This window comes from Mya arenaria, chromosome 16, assembly GCF_026914265.1.
Source record: "Mya arenaria isolate MELC-2E11 chromosome 16, ASM2691426v1".
NCBI lineage: Eukaryota > Metazoa > Mollusca > Bivalvia > Myida > Myidae > Mya > Mya arenaria.
In genome coordinates this window covers 29,408,167-29,428,993 of record NC_069137.1, presented here as the reverse complement: position 1 = coordinate 29,428,993, position 20,827 = coordinate 29,408,167, and the positions used below count along the sequence as shown (strand labels likewise).

The following is a 20,827-nucleotide window of genomic DNA, read 5'->3' as shown; positions in this document are numbered from 1 at the left end:
CCATCAGTATGGACAGTGTATGGGGGTTAAGGGCAGAGACAAAACTCTTCAGATCTATAACATTATTCTTCATCAGTATCAACAGTGTATGGGGGTTAAGGGCAGAGACAAAACTCTTCAAATCTATAACATTGTTCTCCATCAGTATGGACAGTGTATGGGGGTTAAGGGCAGAGACAAAACTCTTCAAATCTATAACATTGTTCTCCATCAGTATGGACAGTGTATGGGGGTTAAGGGCAGAGACAAAACTCTTCAAATCTATAACATTGTTCTCCATCAGTATGGACAGTGTATGGGGGTTAAGGGCAGAGGCACAACTCTTTAAATCTATAACATTGTTCTCCATCAGTATGGACAGTGTATGGGGGTTAAGGGCAGAGACAAAACTCTTCAAATCTATAACATTGTTCTCCATCAGTATGGACAGTGTATGGGGGTTAAGGGCAGAGACAAAACTCTTCAAATCTATAACATTGTTCTCCATCAGTATGGACAGTGTATGGGGGTTATAAGGGCAGAGACACAACTCCTAAAATCTATAACATTGTTCTTCATTAGTATGGACAGTGTATGGGGGTTATAAGGGCAGAGACACAACTCCTAAAATCTATAACATTGTTCTCCATCAGTATGGACAGTGTATGGGGGTTAAGGACAGAGACACAACTCCTAAAATCTATAACATTGTTCTTCATTAGTATGGACAGTGTATGGGGGTTATAAGGGCAGAGACACAACTCCTAAAATCTATAACATTGTTCTTCATTAGTATGGACAGTGTATGGGGGTTATAAGGGCAGAGACACAACTCCTAAAATCTATAACATTGTTCTTCATTAGTATGGACAGTGTATGGGGGTTATAAGGGCAGAGACAAAACTCCTAAAATCTATAACATTGTTCTTCATTAGTATGGACTGTGTATGGGGGTTATAAGGGCAGAGACACAACTCCTAAAATCTATAACATTGTTCTTCATTAGTATGGACTGTGTATGGGGGTTTAGGGCAGAGATACAATTCTACAAACCTCTATCATTGTTCTTCATCAGTATGGCTTGGGTCTGGGCGTTAAGTGCAGTGGTAAAGCTCTGCTGATGATCCAGATACGAGGTAAAAATCACTTGCTCAATATAATGCATCTTGATATACTGCAATAAAGGGTAAACAAGTGTTATTACTTTGTAAACTGTAATACAATTTTAACATTTTTTGTGTTAAATGTCTTAAGATGTTTTTCAATGAGGCTGGATATAATAACAGTTAATATGCTGTTTTCAGATCATTTGTAAATTTATTTTACTTCTGAACATTCTGTAAATAATTATTGAAACTTAAAATTACGGTTATATTTGCTTTACCCACAAATTAGAATATTGAACAGTTCACAAGCGAATATAGCATATATAACATTAGAATTATAAAGGGTTCGACATTAACTTTTTTGAGAGCTGGACCAGAGGTCCAGTGACATTGAAATCCATCATGGTGCTTTAAAATAAGTATAACCACATTGTAAATTTGGCAAGCATTCACACACAACCATCCATGTCAGTTAAAACTACAAATTTATTTTCGGAGAACAAAATTGATGAGTGTCAGTATTTTTACCATTATATTGTGCTTTTATTCATAAAAAAGATATCATTTTTCGCACTAAATTGACTGATTTAGAACATGAACAGTCAGTCAAAGCTAGCTTCAGACACTGCTTGACTGGACCATCAATATACTAGTGACTGTTGGTCTGTGGTTAATGTCAAACCCTGGAATGTTGCACATGCTACAATTGTAAATGTATGGTTAACTATGCTACTTGAATCCTGCATCTACCAAAACAAACTAGCGAGTAAGAGACAAAGCAGGTTACGTGAAAGTCGGGAGGAAGACATTGAATGTAGCATATCATTGGTTTGCAAGAAGGCATTGTAAGAAAAGATTATGTAAAAGATTAAATCCAAAAATATTCCTTATTGTCATATAGAAAAAAATCCACATTTTGGCATCTTAATAAAATAAGTAATGAATATCGTTTATGCGTGAGTGACCTTTAACATGAATGAGATTTTATATTATTTAAAGTGTTTTTACTAGGCATGATTCCTAGGCAAGTAAATATTTCATTCAAATTAATGCAGTATCCTGTTTTTCCTGCACAAGTCTATTTTGAACAGAATAATAATGTTTTGTTTGATATACTGATGACTTTAACATTGTTAGACTTAATTGATGTTTACATAAATGATAAAGTTAGCAGGATGCACAGCTAGATGTTGACTAATCATTTCAAAGTTCAACAAGAAACGCCGCAATGCGACGAAACCAGGTTTTTAATAATTGACAGAAGAAATTCAGCCTGTGTATGTTTTTCTATTTTTAGTAACATTGACCTTGACCCTAGGGACCCCAAATGCAATCCCATGAAATGTACCCATAAAGTCTTCCTATAGACCAAGTTTGGTCAAGATATGTCAACCCTAACTAAAGTTATTCAGTTTCAACTGTTTTTCTATTTTTAGCAACAGCGACCTTGACCTTGACCCTAGGGGACCCAAACGCAGTCCCATAAAAGGTCTCCATAAACTCTTCCTATAGACCAAGTTTAGTCAAGATATGTCAACCCTAACTAAAGTTATTCAGTTTCAACCGTTTTTTCGATTTTTAGTAACAGCGACCTTGACCTTGACCCTAGGGACCCCAAACGCAATCCCATGAAAGGTCTCCATAAAGTCTTCCTATAGACCAAATATGGTCAAGATAATTGTCAACCCTTACTAAAGTTACTCAGTTTCATAGATGAGTTTGACGCCGCCCGGCCGACCACCCGTAATAACATAACAATTTTTAATAACATAATATATAACTATTATTTTCAATACCATAACAATTTTCAATAACATAACTATATACTTTAATAACATGCAAATATACATCATAAAATTTACCAATGCATTACACAGATGTATTATTTAACCCAAACATGTAATATTTTTAAGAGAAAATGCAGTAAATGGCAAATTGTGAAAAACACCTGGTTTTCTGTGAAATGGGCCATCTGTGTATTAAATTATTACAAGACTTGAGAACCACTTGGCCAGACCCTAATTTCTTGAAACAACTTAAGTCCCTTATAACAGGATTATGCTAAGCTCACTATTATTTATGTAATATTGACATTCTAAATCTTATTAGTGTTTGTTTATGGTACTTTAAAAGGAAAAAAATCTTCAATCAAATCAATTCAATAATCACGATAAAAATGAATCTTATTTAGTAAAATCAAGATAAAGTAAGAAATCTGGCTTAAAGAAATAAGCAACTTAGGCTTGTTTTGATCTTTTTACAAACTTTTAAGAAATTGGAGCTTCCCTGTACCAACCAGTGTCCTGCAATGTCTGTGTTGTATGAATATTCTTAATTATTTTTGTAGCTGACGTGTTCTTGAACACACCTAGCTTTTTTTTAACTCTTCAGGTAAAATAAAAATGATACACATTTACTAAATACTGGTAGTTATGTATTTCTATTCAATTATTGTTTGCAGAATTTATGTCAAAAAAGCACATGGTTTCCAACAATATATGACTGTCAGGTCCTTTTTCGAACACTACCTTTGAGTCATCAACCTCCTATTTTCAGATACATTGCCTTATTAAGTAGGTCCATTTACCAGCAAGCTAAATGCACATGCATGCAATAATTATTCATAAATATTTGGTTTTCACCTTCCAACCACATTCAATTCATGCAATAAGATGCAAAAAGTTTCATTGACAATGTTAATAAATGTTAATCTTGTTAACAACATCCAATCTGTGTCAATATGTTTACGTTTTCTAAGAATGTGCATGATAAGTGGGACACATAACACTCGTATGGCAAGGATTGCTCAACAAAGGGAGGTAATACAAAGCTAAGAATACTGAGGGTAGATAATAGAAATATTGCACAAGGGTTCATTTAAAAGGGAGCATTATTTAAACCAGTTATCTTGTCTATGTGTTGGGGGGGGGAGGGGAGGGTAGGATGGGGGTGAGGCCATATAAAATGGTTGCAGACCGAACATGTTACTACTAAAAAAAAAATTAAGGGACAATATTCCATTAAACATGAAATGATTGCCAAATCTAGTGTTTTCCAAATCAAAAATACAGTCATTAAAGAGCTTGCAAAACTAGATACGCATAATTACTGCACATGTTCAAGTTGCATATCAGTTAAAAGGTCGGTCATCATAAACTTTGACTTGATAGCTAACTGCATGATACTCGCATAGATCACTTTACATAGATCACCTTCCACAAGCTATCATACATGCCACACATACACATACCCGGATGGCATAGTGCACTTAAGGTATCTCACACATACACATACCCGGATGGCATAGTGCAGTTAAGGTATCTCACACATACACATACACATACCCGGATGGCATAGTGCACTTAAGGTATCTCACACATACACATACCCGGATGGCATAGTGCAGTTAAGGTATCTCACACATACACATACCCGGATGGCATAGTGCACTTAAGGTATCTCACACATACACATACACGGATGGCATAGTGCACTTAAGGTATCTATTGAACACATACACGTACCCTGATAGCATAGTGCACTTAAGGTATCTCACACATACACATACCCGGATGGCATAGTGCACTTAAGGTATCTCACACATACACATACCAGAAGTATTTTCCAACCTCTATGTTATGAAGCTTAACACAGTGTGTGGCTTTATGCATATAGACATTTGGACAGGATTTAAGTTTCTGTATAAATAGGAGAAGATATAAACATGGAACACAACATTGGCAATAACATGTGTGTCACGTTAGCTAAACAGGGAAATATTTTGTAGGCAAGCTTCATACGATTGCGGCTTATCAATGGAGATAAGATGCACAAAAGGGACACAACTCCCACAAAAGTCAGCTACTACCAACATTTTATCTTCAAAGCTAACAGGCGTATCAAACTAAAAGGTGGGCCCCTCGACATTGGCACGGGCCAATATTTTTTCATTTATGGAGAATAGATCCAATTTCAAATTATTTTCTCAAATGAACCCCATTTATAAATGCAAATGGTGATTTAAACTACTCAGATAGCACATTTTGTATAAAGCAGAGCTAAGGTTAAGTTCAAAGGATAAAAGTAAAAGCACATAAGGGAGGTAATGCCTTTAACTTACATCTGATAAAAGTTTGCCACTCAGCGAATCCCGTTTTGAAACGGGAATATCGCGAATGGCTTTGTCGGTGGGGAGAAATAGGGTGATAGTATTCTGTTGAGAGAGAGGCACAATTGCGGAGGAGTAATACTGGGCGTCTTGTAGAAGCTGTTTCAGAAGGTCCTGGAACTGCCTACAATGAAAATTACTTGTAAATAGTAAAGCTCCTATGATTGGTGATGATAGCATTCATGATAAGTGATGATAGTGTTCATGATTGTTGATGATAGTGTTCATTATTGGTGATGATAGCGTTCATGATTGGTGATGATAGTGTTCATGATTGATGATGATAGTGTTAATGATTGGTGATGACAGCGTTCATGATTGGTGATGATAGTGTTCATGATTGATGATGATAGCGTTCATGATTGATGATGATAGTGTTCATGATTGGTGATGATAGCGTTCATTATTGGTGATGAAAGCATTCATGATTGGTGATGATAGTGTTCATGATTGGTGATGATAGCATTCATTATTTGTGATGATAGCGTTAATGATTAGTGATGAAAGCATTCATGATTGGTGATGATAGCATTCATGATTGGTGATGAAAGCATTCATGATTGGTGATGATAGCGTTCATGATTGGTGATGATAGCATTCATGATTGGTGATGATAGTGTTCATGATTGGTGATGATAGTGTTCATGATTGGTGATGATAGTGTTCATGATTGGTGATGATAGTGTTCATGGTTGGTGGTGATAGTGTTCATGATTGGTGATGATAGTGTTCATGATTGGTGGTGGGTGATAGTGTTCATGATTGGTGATGATAGTGTTCATGATTGGTGGTGATAGTGTTCATGATTGGTGATGATAGTGTTCATGGTTGATGATGATGGTATTCATGATTGGTGATGATAGTATTCATGATTGGTTATGACAGCGTTCATGATTGATGATGATAGTGTTCATGATTGATGATGATAGCGTTCATGATTGGTGATGATAGTGTCCATGATTGGTGATAATGGTGTTCATGATTGGTGATAATAGTGTTCATGATTGGTTATGACAGCGTTCACGATTGATGATGATAGCATTCACGATTGGTGATGACAGCGTTCATGATTGGTGATGATAGCGTTCATGATTGGTAATCATAGCATTCATGATAAGTGATGATTTCGTTCATGATAATTGATGGTAGCGTTCATAAATGGTGATGATATCGTCCATAAATGGTGATGATAGCGTTCATGATTGGTGATGATAGCGTTCATGATTGGTAATGATAGTGTTCATGATTGGTGATGATAGCGTTCATGATTGGTGATGATAGCGTTCATGATTGGTGATGATAGTGTTCATGATTGGTGATGATAGTGTTCATGATTGGTGATGATGGCGTTCATGATTGCTGATGATAGTGTTCATGATTGGTGATGATAGTGTTCATGATTGGTGATGATAGTGTTCATGATAAGTGATGAAAGCATTCATGATTGGTGATGATAGCGTTCATGATTGGTGATGATAGCGTTCATGATAAGTAATGATAGTGTTCATGATTGGTGATGATATTGTTCATGATTGGTGATGATAGCGTTCCTGATAAGTGATGATAGTGTTCATGATTGGTGATGAAAGTGTTCCATGATCTATTACTGAAGCATCAACTAATTGCTGAAAAGTTAAGGTTGGCAATGAGAATATTAAATAAGCCGCTCTCTCTGTGAGCTTTTAAGAATTTAAGTCGCTGAAAAGAAATGTTAGTAATTGGTGATGCTTATGTTGAATTAGTAGCTTTGATTCAATACGGAAGTTTTCATCAGTTACTGAAACATAAATTTAAGTGTAAATTCAGCAGCTTTTTTCGCTAGCTTCGAACAACATCACTCCAAATACAGACACTGTGTAAGTAGTGGTCAACAATATCCTAAGCTTGGCCTGTGAAAATTGACATATAATCAATTAAGGGATACACAGCATAAGTTGAACACAGAGGATCATTGATTATTCAACTGCTTTCTCTTCATGACAAATAATAATAATAATACTGCCAACATATTTTATAGTTTGAGCCATATTGTATGAGGTCACTGTCGACCACTATTATATATAAGAACTAACAATATAACAATACCTTCATTGTTTTCTTTTAGCAATCTCTTAATCTACCCCTCCCACTCTCTTATAAATAATTTTGATAAAAAAAGTGATAGTTCTGTTTATTATTAAGCAAACATGAGTGTTATCAAACGCTGTTTTATATTTTTCATCAAACTTTGATATGCTATTATAAGATTTTAGAAGTGTCCCTACATATAAGAATATAAGTATCTATCATGTGTTTCCTGTACGGAAAGAAAAATCAGACCCGAGGGCATGAGGGTAAGTCGGTAACGAGGCTTGCCGAGTAATTTGACACGCAGCGTGCCCAATTAAAGGGTCAGATTTTTCAATCCGGACTGGAAAAACATGCTCAATATTATTTTTTTGCATATCTAAAATTATCAATTTGTGGAAAAATTGATGTAGAAAACACACATTAAAACATTTCACCAAAAAGTGTGTGCGAAGTTGTTTACTGACATCATAAAGCGCAGTAATTTTATATCGCTATTGATGTCAATTAGTTCCTCTATTTTATACAAATATTTTTTTTCCAACTTTAATTAAAAGTCTTGCATACTTATATATTTGATTGTGCATTATTACAATGGCATAATATTCTTTCATAAACCTTACAATAAAAGAAATTAGTGGCACATTTTTGCGCGTGACTCATCTTACAATTTAATACATGGGGGGTGTAAGACAGGGTTTTCCAGCACTGGTCACATGACCAGAAACAAACGTCTGCTTTACAAGAAAAGTTCCATTGTCCACATTTAAGAGCAAAAGTTCCTATAGCCACTCACATTGATGATTGATGCATGGTATTGAAACCAGAGATGATGACAATTATCATTAATTGATTTGACAGGTGATCTCTTCAAGGTGAACAAAAGCACCATTGACAGAGTTCTCAATCATACTAACACTCTCAGTTACCAAAACGGCATTACTCAAGAAATAGTTTAGCAAACGACATTACTAAAGGAATAGTTTAGCAAACAGCATAGCTATACTTGTATTAATATAGAAAAAAATGTTCTTTCATTGAAATCACATGAAATTAGCTGACATGCTTGATTTACTGCTAGTGTTCGAGAAAATGTGCATTTATATTCTAATATCATATGACATTGTAAGTTGATGCTTTTAAGTCTCTGTAGGCCAAAAACTTCTTCACACATAATGAAAGGTAAGATATTAACACACCGTCTTCAGATTTTTTACAAAATGCCAGAAATCTAGATCATTGAAATATAAAGGCATTTAGGAAATTGATACCCAAGTGATAATGATAAACACAAAATACTAAATACTTAATGCATGAAACATCTAAGGCCCTTCTTGAAAACCAAAGGATTGCATTAAATTTAAAAAGATGTACCATTTAATTTTAGCATAAAATTATATAAGTTGTTATACATAAGCTGTACATTTGTGTTTTTATATTATGATTTATGTTTTAGTGCTACAGGTAATGAAAATCATTTCTTAAATAGTTGAGAAAGACAGTTAGCACAAGCAAAGATGACAGAGTGGGAGTTATGATATAACAAGAGCACCACTAGTGGATGACAACGCTGTTTTTTTAGATTAATCAAAGGGCATTTAACTTTATTATATATAAATTCTAAGATAAGGGCTTTGTTACAAAAATGTGTAAAACAATTAGTCACTTATAACATAATGTGCATAGTTTGATTTAAATATCCTGACTGCTTTTTGAGTTATTACCTGGGTCAAAGATATTGCATGACAAAAACAATTACACCCATCAACAACAACACCAAGGCTAACAATAATTCAAACTTGTTCTGGTTGAAAACAGGCCTGTGGGCAAAATAGAACCAAAAATTCCAGCTACATGCACGCTTGGATACTTGAGCTGCAGTACACAGTGATATCTGAACTTACATCCGCTAATAATCGCCCAGACAGAGAATCTAATTTTGTCTGAGGGACGTCCATTAGGGCTTTCTCGGTTGGTAAGAACATTGTTATGCTTCTCCCTGATGCAATGGGAGTAATAACCTCCGTGTAAAATTCCGCATCAGTGATTAATTTTCTCAACATTTCTTGAAACTTGCTGCAAAGTGAAATATTAAAATAAAACAATGGTATATTCATCTGAGATAAATGAGGTACATAAGTAATAACACAGGAACTTAACCACAACACGCTATGATTAGGGCTTCCGTTAAAGGAACTTTGGAAGTTAAGAAATGGGTTAAAACTTCCAAATTGATTCCTTGGAATTACAAAAACTTCCATAATTTTGAAGAAAACTTCAAAAGTTGGACGCTTTTGAAGTTAAAATTGTCAAAACCTGTTGTCAATATTACTTTAACGGTCACAATTTCAATCAGTCTTGAAGTAAAATTCATCATTTTCAAAATAAATCTGTAAATTTTGCAAGTAATAAATGCAAATTATTTGATTGAAGCCCAGCTATGATGTCATTGTTTCCTGTGTATTAAAATACAAGTAGTGGCACTACAGAGAGCCCATTTCTGAGGTCGTAGTAACTTTCATTCTCTTTATATCAGACATGATGCTAAACACCTGACAATTTCAAAAATAATGATACGACCAACGCCTGTTTGTTGTGGTTCAAGTGTAAGTAATGTCATATCAAATACACTATCTCTATTACAATTGCTTTTAACCACAGCCATGTGATTACTCATCATATCAATAGGCATGTTTATCCAATATTTGTTTTCACTGACAAAGTCATTCAAGTTCAATATATCTTGAACTAAAGAGGACATTTCAGATTGCATGTTGCCAATATCCATGTCAAACTGATAACAGAGAACAAAGTTCTTAACTATTCAAATACAATCCAGAAATCAATGAAATTTCATGATAAGAAGTACTAAAAATAGTAACAAAAATATAAACAAAATAGAAATTTAACTGGGTCAGAAAACGCAACATTTCCTGGAGTAAATTCTTTCAAACTAGAACATCTTATTCATTACCAATTATGGATATGATTTTGTTATTTTTCCTGTAATACAACCATACAAAAAAAAACATAACAGAAGGCTTAAGTTACTTCTATTGTTAATCATCTTAAATATGTATGGCCAACGTCAACAATACCATGGTTATCACAGAATATCTACTCTTTTCTTCAAAAATATGAATAATGTAAAAACTGTCACATTTTCTTACGTTGTCTGCACATTGGGAATATCTGGATTCTGAATCCAATCATACACTTTCTTTTGGCTGACGGGCAGTGGGGGTTGTACGAGACGATGCACGTAGCCATTGGAACAGCGAAACGATGTTTCGATCATGGCACCATTCACAAAATATCCCTGCGTTCCAAATGTTCCGCCCAAACCCTGAAAAAAAAAAGTAATAAGGTATTAGATTCAGATGTTAACTCACATACTGTACATGTAGTATTCATTATATGATTATAGTACCGTTCATCAAAAAGCCTTGTGTTCAAGAAATCCAATCAAATCCCTGCATAATAATTACGGGATAAGGCTAAAAATCTTACTGTAGTTTTTCACCTATGTAATTGTTTTCCAGAACATGATTGTTATCTTGAGTGTGAGCAGTCTTATCGCAAACACAAAAATGCTTAATATAATCCTGTATCATTGTTTTCCTGTTTGCAAAAAACACAGACTTTCAGTAAAAGTTATCATTTTTTTATGCATATCACCAGACATTCTGTAAACAGACAAACTGTTAACACACTGGTTTCCCTACATAACCAGACAAACTGTTAACACACTGGTTTCCCTACATAACCAGACAAACTGTTAACACACTGGTTTCCCTACATAACCAGACAAACTGTTAACACACTGGTTTCCCTACATAAACAGACAAACTGTAAACACAAGTGTTAAACATAACTGTTTTCCTGCATATATAGCATATACCATAAGTACAAGTACTGACAGTAAACATTCTTTTTCCACTGATTTCCTGTGTATAAATGAGATTTACCGTAAATGTAATTGTTTTCTTGTGTATAAAAAAGATTTACTGTAAATGGAATTGTTTGTCTGTGTATAAACAGATTTACCGTAAATGTAATTGTTTTCCTGTGTATAAACAGACTTCTTCCATTAAAGCTTTGCACCGTAGCCATTCCATCCTGGGACGGAGTAAAGGAGTCAGCATTCCTCTCTGCATTTACTGCAAAAAAGTATTCACTTGTTTCTTTAATTATAGTATTTTTAAAGCCATGCCTAATTTTCTTGAAAAATCTTAAGCACAACATGTCTAATAAAGTATCTTATTTCAAGTAGCCAAATTTATTACTAAAGGTTTGACCAGATCCAAGATCAACTAGTCTCGAAGAGCCTAGACCAGAGCCAAGATCCACTAGTCTCGACGAGCCTAGACCAGAGCCAAGATCCACTAGTCTCGACGAGCCTAGACCAGAGCCAAGATCCACTAATCTCGACGAGTCTAGACCAGAGCCAAGATCCACTAGTCTCGACGAGCCTAGACCAGAGCCAAGATCCACTAGTCTCGACGAGCCTAGACCAGAGCCAAGATCCACTAGTCTCGACGAGCCTAGACCAGAGCCAAGATCCACTAGTCTCGACGAGCCTAGACCAGAGCCAAGATCCACTAGTCTCGACGAGCCTAGACCAGAGCCAAGATCCACTAGTCTCGACGAGCCTAGACCAGAGCCAAGATCCACTAGTCTCGACGAGCCTAGACCAGAGCCAAGATCCACTAGTCTCGACGAGCCTTGACCAGAGCCAAGATCCACTAGTCTCGACGAGCCTTGACCAGAGCCAAGATCCACTAGTCTCAACGAGCCTAGACCAGAGCAAAGAACCACTAGTCTCAAAGAGCCTAGACCAGAGCAAAGATCCACTAGTCTCAAAGAGCCTAGATAAATTAGCCAAAGGACCCCAACACTTCTTAATGAGAGCACAGTCAATTATAATAAAACAATGGAAGACATAGGGAAAACCAAGTAGCCTAGAAATTAACAAAATAGGTTAATTAAGTATGCTACTTACACAGGAATGTTTCCACATAATGTCTCTTTTCTGACGTCCCTGATATCTGGTTCAACACCTGACGATCTGCAGCAGGTGCTGTGTTGAATGCAGTGTCATTAAATACAAAGATTGTCAAGGACACCGTTCCCCTTAGCAATGGCGCCACACCAGACTCTTCAATCCATTGAGCATACTGGAAAGTAAAAATTTAAAGATGTAAAAATGTTTATGATTGATTTGTACTTATACTTACACTTTCCTTTTTATGATTTATTTTTTTCAACAGAGTATAAAATAAATAAACATGTTGAAACAGAATCAAAACATTAAAGTTAAAGAGCTCAGGGTGACAATGATAGACACCACCTTGAATTTTTTCGATTTAAAATATATATATGGCTAAAAATGTGTATCATGAGTCAGAAAACTTGAAACAAAGGATACAAAATATGCTGCCCATGGTTGGCATGATTTACCTAAATGGAAAATAAATCAAGAGATGTTTGGTCAGGCCCAACTTCCATGTCAAGTTTGATGATCATAGGTTCAGGCATTGTTGAGATATCACTGGGAGAAGATTTGTTTACTTTTTTGCGTTAAAGGTTACTGTGACCTTGATCTTGACCTGATGACCCCCAAAGTCAAGAGGGGTCATCTACTGGTCAGGCCCAACCTTCATGTCAAGTTTGATGACAATAGGTCTAGGCATTGTTGAGTTAACACTCGGACAAGCTTTAAAATTATTTTACCATTAAAGGTCACTGTGACCTTGATCTTTGACCCGATGAGCCCTAAAATCAATAGGGGTCATCTACTGGTCAGGCCCAACCTTTATGTCAAGTTTGATGACCATACGTCCAGGAATTGTTGAGTTATCACTCGGATAAGCTTTGGTCTACCGACCGACCGACCGACCTACCGACCGACATGAGCAAAGCAATATACCCCTCTTCTTCGAAGGGGGGCATAATTATTGATATTCTGATGATAGGTCACTATAGAGTATAGATAAAATTATAATTATTTATTGAAATCAAATTATCCAGAGCTGTTTCTGCCAATAGCTAATATTCATTAGGATGTTGAGTAAAAATACTTCCATAAAAAAATACTTTTGATCTCCATACATATATCACATATTTTGCTAGGGGAATGACTGAGTTCCATAGTCAGACCCGTGCTAAACAAAGAAAAAGGCCTGTTCTATAACATAATTTGAAGTATTTCATTCACCTATCTTACTTTGTTAATTTATACCTAAAATTATCATGTTTCATCTTACTTAAAGATGTAGTGCAATTTGTTTTATTGTCTAGTTACAAAATGTATACAAAACCTTTGGTGAAAAATATAGTCTTTCGACAAAATTATGTCTACATCTTGTTTAAACGTCTTCAGATGCATATTCAAGTTTACTGTACGACTAACAAGTGATAAATGACCTTTCATATGGTCAGTGAACTTAACCTGCAATAAGTGAGAAGACAACTGGACAATTGACAGCCAGTCTGTTTACCTTGGACATTAATATTGATAAATATAGCTTTGTCAGCCTGTCCCTCAACAGTTATAGTGGGAAATGGAAGTTGGGGCCCACAGCAACTCAAGAGTACTGGGGGGTAATACACGTTAAAGTCAAAAAATGACTTTTAACATAACAAAAGAATACTTTAAAATTATTGCAAGTCATAATACCTGGGTAGCCTGATACCACTGATTTTGACATTATAATAATTTTTTTAGCTTAACAGAAAATTAGGCTAAAAAAGGGGGAAATGAACCTGCCTACCTAATACACTGCTATACTCCATTTTCCAAATAAGTATGATCATTATGTTAAACTCAGAGTCACAGATTGCTCAATGGCAAACACTCATTGCTTTTTGTTGTGTTTTTTCAGTGACAAAAAGGGGATAAACTTAATATTAGGAATTAGTGTTGTGCCGATGATCGATTATAATCGACAATTGATCAGAACGGCTTACGTCGGCAACAATCAATAATGAAATTTAAACAAGTGATTATAGAAACAAGGGGCGTAACTGCTACCGACTACCAGCAAAGATTTTGTCATGCAAATATGTTTTGTTTTCTGGTTAATGCTACTTATTAAATGTTGAAATGTAAAGGTGTTACTATGTTAAATTATTAAACACTGCGGTCAATAACTTAAGTGCACTGAAATACGTCTACCAATGTTAAGGTAATCTTAAAGGGTCTAGAATAAATGTAAATAGTTGAGTGGGTTATACATTTGCGTGAATTCCACTATCTATAATCCTGCATTGATAAGAATACCATATACTCTTAACAAATTATTTTAGACCAGGTTAGACAACATAAATATCAGTACATTTCAGTGAAAGTAAGTCATTGTGCTTTATTATTATATCATAACATTTATTTCATACATAATTATATTTTGTTATTTAGCGTTGTACCCAAAGATCCATTGCAAGACAACTGCCGGGGTTGGTGGGGTTGGGTATGGGTATGGGTAGACTTAAACTGCTTTAAAATGTATTTTCGTTGGCAAGATAAAATTAGACTGATAATATTGCATTCATTGTATTTGCCATATTGCGGGACGTTTGTGTAACATCAAGAGTTCTTACATTTATTTATAGAGTAATAATTTGATTTCCGAGTTCATATAGATGAATTGCTGGAAAACTATACAAGTAATTTTGCATAACAAATACACGGTAACGTTCAAATTTCCTTTTGTTATAATTATTAACATGGGGTACAGCTCATGTCTTAATTAAACTTTTATTAACGCATGTATATTCTGATTCTGCTTCACACAGAAACTGCATAAAACTTCGTGCCCAACATAAAAGGTGTTTAAACATGAAAAAATTGGCCGTATAATACCCATGAAAGTGCAGTAGCGGTCGAAAAGATAAATAATGCAAACATTCAATATACCCCCTGATATGTATACACTACTAAATGTAAGGTAAAATTTAGAGCCTGTGTCTCATGTTCTGTAATTGTAACTTGTAAACACTAAAGGATAGAACTTTGCGTTATGAATAAATAATGTAATTTATACAAAGAAATCTTCAAACAATATTGTAAGGGAACATTGGTACTTAAAACTGGTGCATGTACTGAATCTGTATGCCTTAAATATGATGACCAAAGATAATTAAATAATGATTAAATAGATTAATAATCGATCATTGATCAGTTTCATAAACCGATTATCAATAGTATTTTTTCAGTCCGATTCCCAACACTATTAGGAATCTGTTGCAGTTTGATTATCGATAATCGGTTGCACTCAATTAACCCCGATAATTGATAGTAATAGTTTTTGACAATACCTTGATTGTAGTTTATCCTTGTGCAATCACTTGAAATTCTTAACTATGTAGTGTTGTTGTTGCTTTTGGCCATATTGTTAACAGTGGCAACTGAATACTTCTGAATGCATAAAAAAACTCAGTGGCATTAACTAAATGCAAATATGGATGGGAAAAAACAGCAACTCGCCCATTCAGTCATAATTGATTGTGGCTAAATACAATCAAGTGGCACCGATTTCAGGCCCAACCAATCAATTTCAGATTATAATCGATCATTGGAACATCACAACCTTTACTCAAACATGAAGCCAATGTTACTGGCTTTTTGACACAGGTGCCTAGTTTTGTCAATTGGTAATTGGTAACATGTGTACCAAGTTTCATATCAATATCTAACTTGAACTGCTTTTGAGGTAGATAAAAGAGAACTGCCTTATCACTCAATTTTAGCCTATGTACATATATGTAACAATTAGATCCATGCATTTAATGTACAGAGCTTAAAAGTACTTTGTAAATGTGCACCTTCTGTGTATTTATTTCTCATGTAAAGCTATTTCCACAATGAAAGTTCTGAAACTGATGCCAAAAAATTAATCTGTGTTATATATTGTCAGTGTCATGCTTTATACAAATATCGCAAAAGTTCAGAAAAAGTGTGGGTCACCAGTGGACCCACAGCTCCCAGTATATTTATCGTCCGAAAACAAATTTGCCGGTCTGACTTTTATTATCATTTTCATTAGAATGCTCTGAATTTTCTTGAACTGTCATCTATGACTTTGTAATGAAAAATTATGTGTTTTTTTAGATATTTTCAAAAGCCACCACCAATAAATGCCCTTATTTAATGTACAACATACATCTTGGCTACTAGAATTACTAGTCCACCTAAATGGCCGTCAACGAGTCTTTTGACGATTTTTTACTATGGCAACCTCGTGACGTCCACCATCCCAGCCAAAAGTTGCGTACGGACCTTGCGCAGAGAATCCTCGAGGCAACAATTGTGAAACTATCTCCGTTACAAATTCAAATTTCTACGAAAATATTATTGCCTAATTAAACACATATTTATTTACGTCATTAGGCCTAAAAAAAAAATACATTTGGTTCGGGTTACCCAACCCTACCTACGGAATAGGCGCCGACCCTACCGTTATTATAGTCAGTTCGAAAAAAAAAGAAGGAAAAATTAAAAAAAAAAAAAAATCGTGTTTTTTTTAAATTGCTTTTCAATATGTAGTTTAACCTTAAATGCTTATACAGAAGTTACCTTTAACACCATTCTCCAATGATGAAAATGATATTCTTATATAAAGCCTAATAAAAAAAATAAAAAAAAAGCCTACCTACCCTACCTATTCTTGAAAAGGATGTAACCCTAACCAAACAATTTTTTTTTTAGGCCTTATGCCAAAAAACATATTCAGATATCATAAAACACTTACATGTGTCGATTTATTATCAAGTATTCCGATATCTGAAAATCTGGGACAAATTTGACAGGTTGTGTACATGTATAAAAGGGTATTCTTGACCCAGAATATATTTATGTGAAAATAACGACTAATGACAAATTCAATCCAGTTTAGATCGCTGTCGGGTATATATTGAACAATTTTGTCATTATAATTCAACATCGATGCATAATATTACTATTTATTATTTCGCCCGGTGTTTAATTAGTCCACCTAAATGGCCGTTAACGAGTCTTTTGACGATTTTTTTAAGATGGCAGACTCGTGATGTCCACCATCCCAGCAAAAAGTAGCAAGCGGTCCTTGCGCAGAGAATCCTCGCAGACACAATTTTGAAATTATTTCTGTTATAAATTCAAATTTCTACGCAAATATTATTGCCTACTATTAAACACATATTAAGTTATGTCAGTATGCCCAAAAAACATGTTAACTTATCATAAAACACTTCCAAGTGTCGATTGTTTATCAAGTATCCCGATATCGGTAAATCTGGGACAAATCTGACTGGTTGTAAACATGTATAACGGTATTCGTGACCCATAATATATTAATGTGAAAATAACAACTCTAATGACAAATTAAATCCAGTTCAGATCACTGTCGGATAAAAATTGAAAAACTTTGTCATTATTATTCAACATCAATGCATATTATTACAGTATATCATTTCGCCTGTTGTTAAATGGTAGAGAGTTGTAGCGTTACAGGGATACATAAGAAATGTCAAAATAATAAAAAAGTATCCCTGATCACTCATTATTGTAGCTAGGTGTTTAATGGTAGAGAATTGTAGCGTTACAGGGATACATAAGAAATGTCAAAATAATAAAAAAGTATCCCTGATCGCTCATTATTGTAGCTACTAAAATTACATATTCTGTCTGGCATGTTATAAGAAAGCTCAAGGAGAAAAGTTATTATGTGACCAGCTCATCCAGATGAGCTCATTTAGTGTTCTATGACTCATTCAGGTATTGTTTTATCACCTTACTTCGCGACATTATAAGTATTGCTTAGGTGTTTTTTGCTTCGATTTTATGAAATAAATGTTTAATTCACCCTTTAAAATAAGAGTGTTAATGTTTTCTAGTTTAAAAAATAAGTCTTTGCAAACAATTTATGTCATAATACATCAGTTAATGAGTTGTATCAGTTTCTCTCTAACTTAAGTTTAATCTGTTTCGACAATTTACCTGTAAATTACTTAATTAGTCCAAACTCACCTTATTGGCACCGACGTTTGATGAAGTTAGAGCTTGCATTATATTCATATTTCCCAGATTTTCCAAACACAACGTCGGAGAAAATGCAAAAGAAAGTAAAAGAAAACTTAACAATATTCGGATATCCATTTTGATTTCAAAAGCTTATGACCTACTTACGGATTTTCACCTGTCAACATCGTTCCCAATCGGGAAAGATCGTCAGCTCGCCGATTGTTACCGAACATGCTGTCAGTGGCCTTACGATTAGTCAGAATGTTAAAATGTTAAGCTTGTATTTTGTAAATTACGTGTATAATTATAATATCTAGTATTATATTGAAAGTATAAGTATTATTCTTGTTAGTTTTATATGTACGAAATTATAACCAGCCATTGATTCATCCATAATTCCACCGGCAACACTATTAATTGTACTTTTACCATATGTAACGAATACAATTTTATTTCTATAATAAGAAGGTTTCCACGACAGTTTTCGCCCCCTTTCAAGTAATCAAAAATAATGGGCAAATGTAATTATATCTGCATGTACATTGACTTTGAGACCTTGGGTGCACAGACACTTTAGTGAACACCGTGAACGCCGGGTTTCGAGGACTCCTACTTTTAATACTGAACTCAAACAAGATACAAGAATCTTTATTTAAAGTCGGGTATGTGTTAACAAGAAACATTAGCTCAATGAGCTATTTTCCGACATGAATAACAAACATACATAACATATCAAATAAAATTAACAATGAGCTTGTGACCTGGAAATTAAAGTATGTTAAAATGAACACATATTGGAGCGTGCATACAAATACAAATAGGAAAATTGGATTAGAGCATCGAGAACAGTGATAACACCAACAAGATTTCCCGGCTGTAAGCCAGTCAACACGTGCACGGTTCCACTAGTTGATATACCACTGTAAAATGGTTAGTTGTTTAAAAAGTATAAGTTTCATAATATTATACATTGAAATAGCAAAAAGTAGCAAAATATACAAGGTTAATAACAGCTTTGTACATCGACGTGTAGTTCGTAAAAACTTATAATTAATCTAGCTTTATAGAAAAAATCTTTGGACAAGGGAAACAAGCAAGTTCAAATTCTCTGGACGATATGTAATGCTGATACCCATGAATTTTATTAGTCAATGATGATACGGAAATTTACATGGATGTATTTTATTTCAACAAATTCCCTTGTTAAAAACTGTACGCTATTTATTGTTAGGATCTGGGACCAGGGATCAATAACTCCCAGTTAGGATTACTTATAGCGGCTACAATCGGTACAATATTTAATATAAGTTGCATTTCAGTTTCAGGTTGTAACGATATAAGTTGAATTATATTTTCCAGTTATAAACAAAAGGCATTTGATATATAGCCTAGCAAGATGATATCATGCGCGGCGTAAATTAAATTTGTTTGGCGGGAGTTTTTCTATTCGATATTGTATTAGCATTTTTAGTTATATTGACACTTTGACACGCAAGCTGACGTTTTATCGTCTGTCATCGGTTTAAAATGAATGTTTGGGGTGACGCAGAAATGACACGTGCGCTATATAGTCGTACCATTTTAGATGAAAGCGTTGAAAACGTTAAAATGCTGTAACCGCGACAAGCCAGTATACCTTTTTACAATTCTGTTCACCGGCAATAAAAATCGAATCCAAAAATATATTTTGAGTGGCCCAAACTGTAACTGATCATGTGCCTGTCATAACCATAGAATGGGTCATTTAAAATGTTTGTTTTTAAAACAATTAGCTAGTTTCATAACAGTAACTGGTAAACCTAGAATGCATAAACATTGCTTTAATCCTTAAAGTTCTAAAACTGTAAGTATATAAAAATTATGGAACCCGATATTGGCTGAGGATCGTTTTGACCATTTGTGGTAGGGTCTTTCATTCAACACTTTCCATTTTCTGCGTAATTATCTGTGTATCAGTGTAATGTGGCGATCATTAATAAATTTGTAATTATTATGAAATTAAAATCAAAACATTTGATAGATAAAGGATTTAATATTCAGATTTTAGGTCCCCGTGTGCTGCTCTTGAATGGTGTTGTACTGCGTCATGTTAAGCTTAAGGAAACGAAGACGCGTGACGAGGGCGTTTCCCAGAGCAGCATTTCATTGAACCAAACATATCACCACTGTACATTTTGTTCACATATTCCATTGAAATCTGAGCACAAGGTGGGTTTTAATAACGTTCAGATCCCACAGCGGTACATGTAGTTTCAACTATTGTTGATCTGTTTATGTTTAACCAGTGTTTGTTTGTTGTTCGGGCAATCCCATTGTAATCTGACCACAAGGTGTTTCAGTTAAAAACCGTTATAGGATATTCTCCAACGTCAGGTAATTTGAGATGTGTCCCATTTTCCGATGCACGTGTGCTCGTGCATTATGTAACTGCGATGTATCTGGTACCGATGATTACGATGACTGCCCGGTAAACGATTTAAAACGTTTTTATTCTGCCTGTCAACACGG

The 20,827-nt window shown here is 34.7% G+C and overlaps 1 protein-coding gene across 2 annotated transcripts in view; it reads right to left on the bottom strand.

Moving 5' to 3' along the window:
- LOC128222224 (uncharacterized) overlaps positions 1-18,486 on the bottom strand; it is a 29,645-nt gene extending 11,159 nt beyond the window's left edge. Inside the window, exons 1-6 of one of the 2 annotated variants that reach the window (XM_052931162.1) lie at positions 18,326-18,486; positions 12,323-12,497; positions 11,368-11,480; positions 10,491-10,666; positions 9,225-9,396; positions 1,033-1,153 (exon numbers count right to left, since the gene is read on the bottom strand). In XM_052931162.1, coding sequence (XP_052787122.1) covers positions 1,033-1,153; positions 9,225-9,396; positions 10,491-10,666; positions 11,368-11,480; positions 12,323-12,497; positions 18,326-18,454 — 886 coding nt within the window. In that variant the 5' untranslated portion in view covers positions 18,455-18,486. Of the gene's footprint in view, positions 1-1,032; positions 1,154-5,205; positions 5,378-9,224; positions 9,397-10,490; positions 10,667-11,367; positions 11,481-12,322; positions 12,498-18,325 lie in introns of both variants that reach the window. The other variant, XM_052931161.1, reaches the window with a different exon arrangement.
- Between the last annotated feature and the right edge of the window lie 2,341 nt (positions 18,487-20,827).